At 53.0% G+C, this 15181-nt stretch overlaps 1 protein-coding gene across 1 annotated transcript in view; it reads left to right on the plus strand.

Annotated features, from left to right (window-relative positions):
* LOC119092458 (follicle-stimulating hormone receptor) overlaps nt 1-9753 on the plus strand; it is a gene marked incomplete in the record, with an annotated part of 42696 nt that extends 32943 nt beyond the window's left edge. Inside the window, 6 exon segments of the mRNA XM_037215420.1 lie at nt 2520-2663; nt 5207-5571; nt 6239-6400; nt 6873-7067; nt 7514-9513; nt 9586-9753. Coding sequence (XP_037071315.1) covers nt 2520-2663; nt 5207-5571; nt 6239-6400; nt 6873-7067; nt 7514-9513; nt 9586-9753 — 3034 coding nt within the window.
* Nucleotides 9754-15181: the final 5428 nt, after the last annotated feature.

Below are 15181 nucleotides of genomic sequence, written 5' to 3' on the forward strand. Positions count from 1 at the left end.
GATTTGTGAGCGCAAGATCGAACCAAATCTGTTGTATGAGTCCATACAAGCAAATGGAAGGTGTGCAGATTCGTTCTCGCTTTTTATGAAACTAAGCCCTGTATGGAACTTACTGCTGCTGGTGACGCATGGCGGACCCTGACTCGGCCGAAATAAAGCCGACTTGGATAGAATTTGATGCCTGTTGGAATAGTTGGCGCATCAATTTCGACGAGTGACACACATAAGTCGTCTGGTTGGAGTTATGGCCATGGACGCAGGCGTAAAGTTCGGTCATAAACGCTGCGTCGGCATTGGCTGGGCCGTTCGCCGTAAGCATTGTGACGCCAGTGGCTTAAGGTCGCTTGCTTTTGTAAATTACAGATTCGCTCAAGGTCACGTTTGTAATGTAAAGATCTGCTCAAGGTCACTTTTGTAATTTACAGATCTGCCCAAGGTCACTTTTGTAACTTACGAATCCGCTCAAGGTCACTTTTGTAATTTACAGATCCACTCAAGGTCACTTTTATATGCACGCTTGATGTCGATCGATCGATCGCTGATGTTTTCTATATCAGTTTTATTCACTCGTTTTCACGTCAATTTCGTGTTTAGTTTTTGTTATTAACGGTCGATGATCTGCACTTGTAGGTGAGGAAATGACGGACAGTTTTGCACCGTTTGTCATGCTCAACTACGTACGAATTGATGAATGGTAGATACGTGTGCATTTAGGGGGAGGGGGAGTCAGCCCAAGTACTCCTTAGCCGAGCTTGCTGTGCGTGCCATCGCCCAAGGCAGTCACATCCAGTTCATCGCTTGGTTTTAGCAGGCGGGACTGTGAAGAGTTGTATGTGCCGTACAGTGACCGTACAGACCTGACCGCCCCAGGCGACATGACCCGCTTTAGACAGCTGTCAGCTGATCGGTCCGTGTCAGCCGACCAAACAGTACGCACATTTTTGGACTTGCACGCAGCGTCGCTGAATTACGGCAGAAGTAGTAAAGCCGGGCCATGTTACCAATGTTATTGCTCTGCTGATATTACTTCTGTTATTGCTTTTAGTAATAACGGATATGATATTCCTTCTACCCATATTACCGCATGATGTAATTGCTTTGTTCCTAAGCAGATCATGGAAACACTTAGGCGAATATGCAGATAGCGAAGCTGACCTTTATTACGGGCGAGGGCGAAGACCGAGCGAGCCTTACCTGAACAATGACACCATGTCTTAGCTTTGTCACGCGGTCGTCACAAGCTGTATTTTGTAAACTGTTGGGTGTTTATGTTCAAGCTGATCCGTCAGTTTGCTTCGTCACCTTGCGCTACTCGAGCCCTTTATGAATAAACAAGGAAAGGGCATCCATTTTACGGAGCATAAAATTGAAAGAACGAGTGGAAACCGGATCCAATATCGACGACGTGGCGTTGTAGCGAGATGAAACAAGCTGCTCAGAGGGAAGATAAAACGGACAGTCGCTTAGACATAAGTGATTCGATATGTGCCGGTGGATACTGGCCCTTGTGAGCAGCCCATGCATCCACCCGACGTGGGACGCTCACAAGGATTGCTGTCAACTCTCAAGGACCAGAGCAGGCAAACATGAAACCAGCTGCACGATGTCCGCGACCTTCCGGACATATTTTGCAGCTGGATCTCTAAACTGCCCGGCCCATTGGTCCGTCACCGATCTCAACACTGCTTATTGTGACCAATGTCCACCCAACATATTTGCATTTTGGCAATCATGCTGTTACTGTTGCAAAAGGTGTGAATAATTCAGAATGCATTGGCGTTGTCGATAACAATTGCTGACTTTGATTGACCTCCTAGCGAGACATTTGTAAAGCTGATTATGCATGGGCAGACGCGCGGATGCTGCAGCACTAGATCCCGCTGGATAAGTCATTATGAAAGGGGGACTTTCTAACGCGTGGATGAGATCTGTTGGTATGCGTGGGTGGACGCGCGGATGCTGCAGCACTGGGCCCCGCAGGATAAGTCATGAAAGGGGGAATTTCTAACACGTGGATGAGATCTGTTGGTATTGGTTCTCATAGGATTCCGCCTCCAATAAGTCGGGTTTTGATATAATCTACACAACACCCAACAATTTTCGTGTCTGGTGTCCTTCCGCTCATCCCACGCCGCCACATGTGGGTTAATGGTCTGTAAAACATTTAGTTGAGAAGGGTTAGCTAATTTTGCATGCGTGTTCACATCACATGTGTTGCCTTACATTGCATTACATGTATGTACAACATGTATCGCACATTTTCGCGTGCAAGGTGCACGCGCCGGTATTTTCTGCGCAACAGGCGTTTGCTTGGACCTCAGCAGAAATTTCGAATGCCTTACAACCCTCAACCGAATAATGTCTCGACATCAAGACGTAATCCAGATCACGGACGTTGCGAGATTAAGACACTTGTTTACCGCGTACATTCCTGACTCCCAGCGACCACACCGCTAGAGCAGCAACGGCATGTGCTGTACACCCAAACACGCTGAGAGCTGACCTCCTCGCCGTTGCAGAGACGTCTCATACAACGCCATCGAGTCGGTGTCGGGTCAGCTGTTCAGGTCGCAGTACCATATGCACGACCTGGTGCTGCGTCACAACCGGGTCCAGGAGCTGCCCGGAGACACGTTCATCGGCCTCACGCGTCTGCTGATCCTGTGAGTACCCCGTCTGCTGATCCTGTGAGTACCCCGTCTGCTGATCCTGGGAGTACGCCGTCTGGCGATTCGGCGAGTACCCCGTTTGGTGATCCTGTAAGTACCCCATCTACTGATCCTGCAAGTAAGACGGCAATTTTAGCCTTATTCCTCAGAGAAAAACCAGAAGAATGGAGATATAGTTGGGATGATATTGCGGCAACATGCCTTTATCGGAACAATAACAGAAGACTTCTGCTATTGTTATTACATTATTGAAACAATAGCTGAATACTTCTGATATCGTCTCGATAAAGGCATATCAACCCAACTATATCTCCATTCTCCTGGTTTTTCTCCGAGGAATAAGGCTAATACTAATGTCTTATCTCTGTGAATAGTGCCCCCCGCTAATGCACTGAACAACTTACGTAATTTTGATCCTGCAAGTACTCCGTCTCGTGATCCTGCAAGTACTCCGTCAACTGATCCCGTGAGTACTCCGTGTGGTGATCCTGTGAGTACCCCTTCTAGTCGGGTATTTGAATATTTGGGGAGGTATATTCGAATATTCTATTAGAATGCCAAACGTTGCTGAACACGTACCTTCAGAAGCTAAGTTCTGAAAACAGAAAATTGCAGAGCTTTGGCGCATGTCACACGCTGCGGACGTTTATTCGTATAACCCAGTTTCTCGAGGAAAAAAAAAACATGCGCAGCGAGCGAGAATCAAACCTAAACATGGCGATTCCAACCCGCCGCGGTGCGCCTCGGCCAGCTGGCACTGGGGCCGTCCCCAGTGCCGGCCTCAGTTGACCTCCGCGCCGTGACCGCGCTGGCCGCGTGGAACGACCGACAAACGACCGGCCGGCATTCAGTCTGATTAGATCTGACGGGCGGTGATCGAGCAGGGTTTTATTCACGTACAGGCATACCCAAATCATGTATCAAGGCCCTTGATGATGCTGTAGTGATAGGCGAGTCGCAGCGCTGTCATTAAAACGCATAGAAACGAACGTAGAAATGAACGAACGAATTGAAAACGAATGACAGCGAAAAATCGTATGACACGCCAACGCGAGCGTGTTTCTCGTAGAGGCAAGCGCCAGCAGGGCCATGGGTACACCAAAACAGCCGCGGCGGATGCTCACGATCTCTGCGGAGCCCCTGCCGTCACCCAGCTGTGCCTCGCAACGCATTCCTGGTTCGGCGCTGCAGGGGGCCGCTCTTGAGTGATGTGCGAGACCGTGCTGAAGGTCCTCGGTCAGAGAGCCCATGCATCATCGGGACGGATGGCCCGCCGGCTGATTTAAGCCGTCAGCCATGCTCGCCCTCCGTGTCGCCAGCCCTCCGCGCAGGCCGCGGCGGGGGATGATCACGCGCGGCATTGTCCGCTCTCGCCGAGGGCGCGCACCCCCGCTGGCCACTGGTCAGCCGTGGGAGGCCTCAGTTCTGTGGCGTCATTGTTAGTAACCTCCACCTGATCTCAGCCGAGCAGAGGGGTTAATGAAATGCTGTTGGCGCCAAACACAGCTGTTAATGCTTGCTATCACATTCTTCTACTGTATTCTACTGCACAAAGCAGCACCCATGTACTTGTAAACATTTCAGATACCATCTTTCTTTTGACATTTAAGTTGACTTCATAGGTAATTTATGCAAGATTTATCCATGATGTAGTTCTGTTTTTCTCTCTGTCATGCCTTTCTACTGGTGACCCTGGTGGACAGAGGGTCCATTACCTCTTGCTGGTACTGTTTAGCGTGAATTTATTGCATGTGGCTGTCAGCTTTACGATGTGCAACATTTCCACTCCATGGCTCGAACTGCTGATAAATCACGTAAGCTGTAGCATCATCCATCTGGCTGGGTCTCTGCGGGTGTCATTGACCTCACGGCGGGTGCGGGTCTGGCCGGCAGCCAAACGTTTACGACCCGATGCCCAAACACAGCTGTTAAAGCCGTGGCCACACGCCGCACTAGCAATGCGATGATTCATGCAGCGCGGTTGTCAGCTCCCATCAGGAGTCAGGGCGGAGCTCATAGTACGGCGGGCCTTCATTAGCGCGATGCGCCCCGTCATTACCAGCCGGTCATCTCGTTATTGGCCGCGTGTATGCGGGGTACACATCACGTCATCTGTTCATTGGGGTCTCAGAGTGCTAGATAAAGCTGAACAGCTCCTTCTGATTAGCAAGTCAAGGGAGGGGCAATGGAAAGGATGTGCAGCACCAGTTTCGGCTGCATTCTCTTTGTTCTTCTAGACATATTGAGATCTTCAAAATGGAAACCTAGACCAAATTTCGAGCATTAAGCCCGCAAAGGAAAGCAGCTTAAGTGAACACCAGAAGACACCTTGAAAGCGACCATTCAAGACGGCAAACGCGGGATATTGATCATCTCATGCTACCATTACGGCTATGAGCACTGCTTCATTCCACCCTGGTCGCCACTAAACTTCCAGCCGATTGTAAAGACAACCCGAACATTCCGGCCACCAGCCGCCCCCCCCCCCCCTTCCACCACCACTTCCAGACCGCTGACTCCTCGCGCGCACTCGGCAGAGACCTGCGGCACAATGAGGTGGCCTCGATCGCTGAGGACGCGTTCGTGCCACTGGTGCGCCTGCAGCGGCTCAACCTCAACAGCAACCGCTTCCCACGCCTGCCGCACCGCGGCTTGGAGCACCTGCTCCACCTGCACTGTAGCAACATCGCCGAGCTGCGCGAGTTCCCGGAGCCGAAGCAGCTGCCGCAGCTGCACAGCGTCGAGGTGTCTTACGCTTACCATTGCTGCCAATTCCGTGGCCTCAAGGCGCCGCGTAACGAGACGCTGAGCCAGGTCCAGGAGCGCGTCATCTTCCCCAGCGGGGACCAGCTGGACTTCAGCGCCTGGAGCGAGAACTTCACCGACACCTGGCCCGAGTTCCGTGAGTTCCGAGCTCCATGAGCGAGTTCCGTGAGTTCCGAGCCCGGTGAGCGAGTTCCGTGAGTTCTGAGCTCCGTGAGCGAGCTCCGTGAGTTCCGAGCCCCGTGGGCGAGTTCCGTGAGTTCCGAGCTCCGTGAGTGGGTTCCGTGAGTGATGCGGCGCGCGTGTGACGCGAGCTAATAGAGAGGAGGCGCGGGACTGGGTCAATGGGCCCCTCCGACCTTGTGCGTCGCTCGCGCTCATCGATCACGAGGGCTTTCACCGTGTGCGACGGCGAAGGCGGCCGGGACAGCCCCGGCTCGGCTCGCGGGCTGTGTTTTGAAACGGCAGGTGGCGGCTATCGCGGGTGCCGTGCGTCTTCAGTCCGATGTGGGCGGTTTGCTGTCCGCTGGCCGTGCGACCGATGCTCTGCAACTCAGATGTCCGTGAAGCTACTATGCCGACGCGGCTACGCCGTCGTCAAATTAACTGCAAGAAATTTGAACGAGTTATTGAGAACACGATTGACCTTAGTAATATCGCTAAGTGGCAAAAATAGGAATTTAAGAATAAAGCAAGTCTCGCATTCAAGGCTTTCAAGGATTTCATTGAATTCAAGGAATTCAATAATGAAATGATCCCGGGCGCCACCACCGAGATCGTTAATACGCCGCTCTTTACCGTTGCAGCTAACCTGTCCGACACGCTTGGAGAGCTTGGCAAGACCCTGCTGCGGGACTTCGAAATGTCGCCGCCGGCTGACGAGAGCGACAGCGGTCACGCCGACTCGGACGAGCCGCTGCTGTTCGTCTCGGGCGGGGGCGGTGACCTCAAATGTTCACCGGCGCCATGTGAGCAGCACGCGCAACAAAGACGCAGCCATGGCTCAGGCCTCGTTCATCTCCGGCAATTTACGGACTGGCCAGCACACGTAGCGCTCGATAATTTATGTCTGTCTGATGATTTTATTATAGCGGAACAAATAGCACGATTTAGTGCTGGAAGTGAATTGTTGCGTGGAAGCTTCAGCCGGCTTGGGGGATTTCAGGATTGATGAGGTGCATTTTAATGTGGAGAATAATAGTGCAGCCTATCAATTTGACAGAGTTTCTCCCCGACTTTGTAAAGCATTGTTCGTCACTGCAAGGCGTCAGCAAATAAGAAAGCCGTGCCTTGTGTTTTTCTATGTCATCTTCTATGAAGCATGGTCTGATATATTTAAAAAAGAATGCTTTCCCATTTTCTAATCTGGCGCCGGTGCCTGTCCAAGTACCCAATCAGTGCTCACCTGTGCGCCGCCTGACTCCGCCGTCTGGCCGACAGCTCCCTTCATGCCGTGCGAGGACCTGTTCGACTGGTGGACTCTACGCTGCGGGGTCTGGGTGGTCTTCCTGCTGGCACTCCTCGGCAACGGCACCGTCGTATTCGTGCTCATCTTTGCCCGCAGCAAGATGGACGTGCCGCGCTTCCTGGTCTGCAACCTGGCCGCCGCCGACTTCTTCATGGGCGTGTACTTGGGTGAGGCGGCGACCACAGATCTGACCGCCCCTGCTCGCTGAGCGTGATGTGTTGGTCTCACTGTAACTTGAAGGGAACTGTGCGTGGTGATAACCTGCACTGCGCTTTGTATTTTGATTTTGTACGTGCTTCAGTCGAAAGAAGTGTTTATATGGTGATGACGTTGGTTTTTGATCGGAGATTTGGCCAGTGGTGGTGGTTTTATGGTGACAATCACGAATAACGATCGCATCAAATCTGCGCTTACTTTTAACTGGTGGCCATGAGCAATCACGTAATCGACGGTCCGGGAATAATACTTCTATCGTTCAAGCTATCATGAATAAATATGTGGCGACACTTTACTTGGTGTTGAGGCGCAAGTGCGCCCAGAATGTGTGTGTCGCACCTGTCGAGCCGGCGCCGTGCCATGCCCTGACGCTCCCGCGCCGTCTGCCGTGCCGCAGGGTTCCTGGCCGTGGTGGACGCCTCGACGCTGGGTAAATTCCGCAAGTACGCCATCGCCTGGCAGATGTCGGCCGGCTGTCAGATGGCCGGCTTTCTCGGCGTGCTCAGCTCCGAGCTGTCCGTCTACACGCTGGCCGTCATCACCATGGAGCGCAACTACGCCATCACGCACGCCATGCACCTCAACAAGCGGCTCTCCATCAAGCATGCCAGCTACATCATGGCATGCGGCTGGACGTTCGCGCTGGTGATGGCGCTGCTGCCGCTGGTGGGTGTCTCCGACTACCGCCGCTTCGCCGTCTGCCTGCCCTTCCAGACGGCCGGCGCCGGCACCGGCTACGTCGTCTTCCTCATGTTCGTCAACGGGCTGGCCTTCACCATCCTGATGGGCTGCTACTGGAAGATGTACTGTGCGATCCGCGGCAGCCAGGCCTGGAACTCCAACGACTCGCGCATTGCCAAGAGGATGGCTCTGCTGGTGTTCACCGACTTCCTGTGCTGGGCGCCGATCGCCTTCTTCGCCGTCACGGCCGCGTTCGGCGTGCGCCTCATCGGCTTGTCGGGTGCCAAGGTCTTCACCGTCTTCATCCTGCCGTTCAACTCGTGCTGCAACCCGTTCCTCTACGCCATCATGACGAAGCAATTCAAGAAGGACTGCGTCATGATCTGCAAGGCGATCGAGGAGTCGCGCGTCACGCGCGGCATCGGCCGCTGCCGGCACAGCAGCAACTTCAGCAACCGACACACGCCGGCCAACACCAACAGCCTGGCCGACCGCGCCTCCAAGGAGAGCAAGGAGAGCGCCCAGTGCAGCTGCAGCCAGCGCCTGCTCTGCGACACAGCCAAGGCGCCGCCGCCCAGCCGCTGGGCCACATTCCGCGCGCTCTGGTGTCCCACTCCGGCCAAGGAGCAAATGGACTCGAGCAACGACTACGCCTACCAGATAGCCGAGATCCAGAAGAACCAGGAAAAGAACAAGCGGAACGCCAGCCTGTCGAGCGATAACTTCAGCTCGTCCCGCTCCGACTCCCTGCGCCAGCAGAACGGCGCGCACAGCCACCCGCCCAGCCGCCGGCGCAATTCGTGGACGGTGACGCGCAAGCCGTCGCAGGACTCCAACCTGAGCAGCTCGCGCAACGACTCGTCGGCCACGGCCGGCTCCAATACGACGCAGTCGTGGCGGCTGAGCCGCTCCAGCGTGTCGAGCGACATGAGCAGTTCGGCGCTGCTGCGCGGCCAGGGCAGCCTGCACAAGCCGGCGCTGGCCGAGGCGGTCGAGCGCGCCGGCAGCCTGCGCGGCCGCCCGCTCCGGCCGGCCGTCGTGCGCCAGAACTCCGGCATCGTGCTGGCGCACCCGCTCCCGCACCCGCTGCTCAAGCAGGCGTCCAGCGGCATCCTGAAGCCGAAGCCGAAGCTGACGCGGCAGATCGCCTTCTCGGACGAAGCAGCGCAGGCGGCGGCGGCGGCCGGCGCCGGCACGCTCACGCCCGGGCGCCACCACGAGAGCGGGTGCCCGCTACACTGCGCCGACCCGCCGCCGCCGCAGCGCCACACGCGCTTCCACAACGTCTACAGCAAGCTCACCGAGTCTAGTCAGGAGGAGTCGTCGGGCGTGGATGATGGCATGGCGCAGGACGACAGCGAGGGCGGCGCGGTAGGCGGCGCCGTGGGCGGGATGCTCGGCGGCGGCGGCGGCGGTGCCAGCAGCGTACCAGTCCAGGTGAAGGTGGAGGGTCGCAAGGTCGGCCTCACTGTTGCCTTCGTGCCGCGCAAACTCAGTACAATCTCCTCGCAGAGTTACAGTCTGCAGCAGGATAGCCACAGCAACCTGAGCCAAGTGTGCGCGGAGCCGGGGCCGGTGAACTCGCTGGCCGCGCCGTCTGCCGGCGCCATCGAGAAGGCCCACAGCGCCGGTGACGTGCGCACGCCGCCGGCGCGACCGCGCGGCTTCTCCTCCGACTCGTGCATCCTCCGACGAGCGGAGGTGGCGATGGCGGCGGTAGAGCCCGCGCTCGCCGCCGCCGCCGCTGCCGCCGCCGCCGCGCCCGGCCCGGCCGCCCGCGCACTCGAGGGCTGCCTCACCGGCGATGAGGGCTTCGACGACATTGACGACTTCGACGAGGAGGAGGGCGCGTCGGCGAGCGCCCGTCGGGAGCAGTCGGTGCCGCTGTTGCGGGAGGCGCGGCCCTCCACGCCAGCCACGCCCCGCAGCAGCCCCAGCCCGACGGTGGACGCCTGAGGGGCGCGTGGTCGCTCGCCCGTCGCTGGACCGCCGCCGGCGTGAGCGGGGCTGGCGGCCGGCCAGACCGCACTGGCGGCCCGCCGCACCGGCGCTGCTTCTCGGAGAAGGGCATTGGACGGGCCGGCGGCCGGTGCCCGCGCGAGTGGCGCCCGTTCTCTTCGAACGGCAGGCGCGAGGCCAGAGGCGACACGCCGCTGGCCGCTGAGCTCAGGGCGACCCCGCCGCTCGGGCGTGGCCGACCTCGTCGCGTGTCCCGCCGGCTGTCGCGTCAGGACGTCAGCGACTCCGGCTGGCTCGGGTCTGACGGAGGGACGCGGACGGAGTACCTCTGTGTTGGTAGCGATAGGCGCGGCGGTTGGGGTCCGTGTGAGGCGGAATGAGGTGTCGAGCAGACCGGGCGTCCGGACGAGTGAATGGGTTTGTGTATGTGGTATTGTGATAATTTATTTCCAGTTTTATTTAAACGATCAGTGTTGCAGGTGGTGAGCGGACACAATGGCGTTGAGTGCTGTCCACACTTTTGTATGTGAAGCTTATTGAAATGATGTGATGCATTTGAATCGGTCATCCATAATGTGAACAAGTACTCTTGCAGGCAAGATATATTAGTGTTGAACAGATTTTACGTCAAATAAAATAACAAACAAATCAAGGAGTGCGTGGTTTTGTGTCCTTCAACACTTAACGATGAAGTGGCACACTGGGGCAAACGACCTGTAAAAGAAATATTCCATATTTCAAGGTATTGAGGGGAGCATCAAATATGATGGAAAATGCGTACTTAAAACTAATGGTTTGCTACGTGTCTTTGTGCTTTGCGTTCTTTGACAATCCTTCAGATAACAAATTTTACTATTTAGTAAGTACGCTCCTCAATGCGTCATTGTTTGATCACGCGATGGAACGTGTTTATGACGTCAGAGTCGCTGCCAGACTGGCTGCATAAAAACTGCCACTAATGCAGACGGGCTGACTCACTTAAAGCACTTCTACTTGACGCAAGGCGGCTTATCAATTTAGGCGTGCGTGATAAACGCGAAGAACGTTATGTCCGCGTGCAATGTTCCTTTCTCGTGATGTTCTCGTGCATTTGTCCTGCATTTTATATTTCTCATTTACATTTGCATTCTTGGTTGCGGTATTTTCTTAAGCTATTCGATTCCCGGTCTCAAGTCCATCATAGCTAGCACGAGTGCCTAGATGCCCGTGTTATATATCACAAACGTGGTTCGTAATCGAGATCTGCGTTTAACGCGTTAAGTTAATTGAAAGCCAACTGCTGCTCGTTGATGCAGGGATGTGTGCAGACGTACTCCAGACACAGTTAGATCAACGACCATAATTATCTTGACCTTGAACATAGTATGATCATCGAGAAGATGGAATTCGTCTAACATCTCTATGACGTCATGCACATGGCAATGACTTTAATGTAGGCAGTACGAAATAGTCTGTATAAGTTATCCTTCCTTAAAAATGAGGAAAACATACTTGAAGGCCTCTAAAATGTGCAATTTTGAACTGCAGAGGATAATCTCGAAAGTGGCTATCTCAGTTTCAAACTCCATACAAATGTGGAACCGTCCCTTTAACGTAACAGGAAGAACTTGTGCACATATGCCTACAAGATTTGTATGAAGCCAACATTTATGGGGATGTTTAATTTTGACTTGCACTTCACTCACGAAACTTCATTTTGCATTGTTGTTCACTATAGCTCTGGAGAAAATAGAGGCAACCACGGCATCTTGAGTAATAAGTGTACAGTGATGCCGTAGTGATATAACATAATTACTACCAGCAAAATCGATTCTTACCATGGTTGATGTTTGTGTGTGCTTTACTACCACTGCATTTTTCTGATTCGTCGATTTGTGTCACGAGCCAGTGGCGAATCAGCTCAAGCAACGGCCATCCTAGATTGTATCAAAATGACGTCACACGACCAGATGCTAGGAGCCGTCCCCCTACTCGAAGTGGGCCCACGCTTTGGAGTCGCTTTCATATTCAATGTCATGCATGGCGATTCGGCACTGAATCTTGCCGGCGACTTGCTGTGCCAGAGCACGTACCTCAGGCTCATGAAAGGTCAATTCAATTTCCGGGTCATCTAGGTCACGCCAACTGAGCTCCCTTCTTAGCGCTTCTCAGTGAAGGCATCACACGACCGAGGCGTCGTATGAACGGCAAGCTGAAGATATATCGTGTTGTCATCGAGGCTCAGATCACCCTTCACCCTTCGACCCAGCATGACTTTGTCGGCACACGCGCCCAGTCGCATATGGCTTGTGGATGCCTGATATGATTTATATGTGCTACACGTACGTTCATCTGGGTGTTATGTAGAAGTGCCAACATTATGAAGTGTATCCAATCGTTAAAGAAAAGAGGCAAATTCATGATTTAATGTAGCGTGGGTTAAACCTGACCCGAGCCAAAACAGATCGGCAAATATACATTCTTATATACATAAAGGATAATAACATTATTTTAGAGCAGAATGCAAACACATGTAAATTGTCAATGAGATTATGTATAGTAAAAGTGCCCATCCACGTTTAGTATGAAGGATACATCATCAGACCTTATTCATGGGATTCTGATGTCATGCCACATCGATCAACAGATATACGAAAAGGGAAAATGTGCATTGGCAGACGTTCGTCACTCCCTCGACGATAGCATGATCTTGCGTATGCCATCAGATGAAATGAGAAATGGCACCCGAACACATTTCGTAAGTGTCCTTCGTAAAGGTTTGCCTTTTTCTCAAAGAATTAGTATAAGCTTTCGTTTCATAACTAATGTCGCGTAGTCGTCGTTCCAAAGGCCCATGCTACAACAAATCCTTGTATGACTGCAATATCGTAAAGAGTACGTGTTTGACACACACAAAAAAGCGCCAGCTGATCGGGTATAAGTGTTAAAGCGTTCTTTCTATTTAGTTTAGGAATGGTATTTCGATGAGACCAATTCCTTAACGAACCAAAAAACATTTCAGGATTAATATGGCTCGGCTGCATTGTCATCTTGCTCGCGTTTATGGTTCGGATTGCCTCCCCGGAAGCTTAAAACTCCAGCCTGCGTGCTAAAACGACGAAGGCTCACGTAACACCTCTCTGTTCTCTAAGTTCCAGCCACAGACAACAAACCTGATATTGGCCTGCTTTTTAGGCTGTTGCATCAAAGGTAATTAGTATTTCCCAGCCGATCAGACCCGTGCACTTGCAGCGCACGAAACGCTTCCACAAGCAGAGCATGAACTCAGCACACTGCTGCATTGTACTTTAATATGCAAACAAAATACCGGGTTTTAGCGTGGTAAGTTCTTTATCCTTTATTTGTAGCCTAAACAACAAGCGTTTCCATGCTTACGTCACTGCCCTAATGAAAAAGGAAAAATTTTAATCATTTATGTTTCACCGTTTAAATCACGGTTCTAGGCGCCCCCGCTGCCGAGATATAGCGCAACCTGTGCAAAACGGCCGTTAACGGCCAGCTCTATCTTGCTGGCTGGTGCATGCATGACTCGCGGCCAGCTCTATCTTGCTGGCTGGTGCATGCATGACTCGCGGCCAGCTCTATCTTGCTGGCTGGTGCATGCATGACTCGCAGCACGTGTGACATGACAATTCATACAGCGTGACTGTCCGATTCCCTGTCAACGCATGCCACTCCCCAGTGGCTCTGTACCCTGGGTGCTGCATGTGTCACAAAACTTTACAACCTGTCAAAACAAGCAACTCAGTCCGTCCGGGGCGTATGTGTTTGACACGTAACCCGTGCTTGCATACACATGGAAACACACGACGGGCCCTTTAATTCCTTAGTGCGTCATACCAGTCCCGTGTGGTTACATGCTCTGAACGCAGAAATGTGGCGTAAAACGTAAAAGACAACGAAATCCAGCAAATCCAAAAACCGATCCAGCAAAGTGGATCTTAACAGCTAGTGCGCACGTGGAACGTGGCACGTGCGGCATCACATCTTACACTGCGTGATTGCCTGTTAGATTGCCTATCGAAGCGTGGCACTTCGGAGTCGCTTCGTGCCCTGGGTGCCGCGATATCGCAAAACACGTGTAAACTCGTCAAAAATAGCCAAATTCACATCTCAAGACGTGGGCGGCATTACACGTGGCACGTATGACCTATCATTGTCATCTTACTCCTCCCATTCCTTATCGAAGCGTGCCACTTCCGAGTGTGTCCGTGTCCTAGGTGCCGAGATTTGGCACAACACGTGTAAACTCGTGGAAAAGAGCGAAATTAATCCTTGGACGCGTGCCACGTGATACATGCTAACACACCATTTCGCATGGTGCATCTTTTCGTGCCACTCTCGTGTCGTCCCACCCGCCGTTATCGAGAGTTTGGTGCGAGATGACATAATCGGTCGGTGGCACTGAAATAGGGAGCAAGCCACTTGATCAAGACAACCGTTTTACGTTAGACAGCCGCTGCCAGCGGCCAAGGGGCTGTACAGCGCCGTTCCGTCGGTGGTTAATAAAGAATGAAACGGCCAACACGCTGATGTAGTTTCCAACGCTGAATTATGAATAGCTTTGACGGTAGCGGCTTGTATTAGGCGCAGGCTTTCAAAACTTGGCGGTTTGCAACTTGTATTGCGATTTACAGGACAACAGTTCGTCGCACAAAGCTGCTGTGCACTCGGAAAGTGTAGCTGCTTTAATTTGGAATGTTGGGAGATCAAATTCACACCTCTACTTGCACCGCGTGCGGAGATATAGCCCAAAATGTACAAACCTGTCAAAACGGCCAATTTCATCTTTCCAGCAGATGTGCACGAGCCACCTACCCCTTGGCGCCTTAAACTTACACCAGGCCAATGGCCCATTCTATTGGCCATCTGGCTGCGCGCAAGTTTCATGTAGCTGTGACCCTTGGTTATTGATATGTGGCAACGGGAGCGGACGCGCGTCGTGCCGTCGTCCGGTGGCCGCGAAAATTGTGTCGCCCGTGTTAAGCCTTCTGGGATTTTTGCGATTTTTTGGCTCACCATGCGCTCATTTTTGCTATGTGCAGAAATTTGACGTAACACGGCCGCGCTCTGCCAGCAGCTCTCGGTCGTGTGAAGACCTCATTAAAAAATCTTGACCGTTTGCCCCACGCATGATCCCAAAGAATCAGTGGCGGATACACACACATCGCCACTTTAGTATAATAGTAGATGGAAGATAGATAGACGAATAAAAGTCGAAATGCGCGCAACTTCCAATGTACAATAGTCACAACGCTCATTTTACCAGCATGGGTAGGAAACCTGACTATCTGCTGCATAGTATGCTTCATGATTGGCGTGTTTCAGTTTGCAATCAACCTCTGAGGGGTAGAAATTATCCGACCTCCCTGTGCTTATATGCCGCAAGTGAAAATCTTAAGTAGAGCTACAGCTACGTCCACGT

This window comes from Pollicipes pollicipes, unplaced genomic scaffold (assembly GCF_011947565.3).
Source record: "Pollicipes pollicipes isolate AB1234 unplaced genomic scaffold, Ppol_2.1 Scaffold_3447;HRSCAF=4054_pilon_pilon_pilon, whole genome shotgun sequence".
Classification (NCBI taxonomy): Eukaryota; Metazoa; Arthropoda; class Thecostraca; order Pollicipedomorpha; family Pollicipedidae; genus Pollicipes; species Pollicipes pollicipes.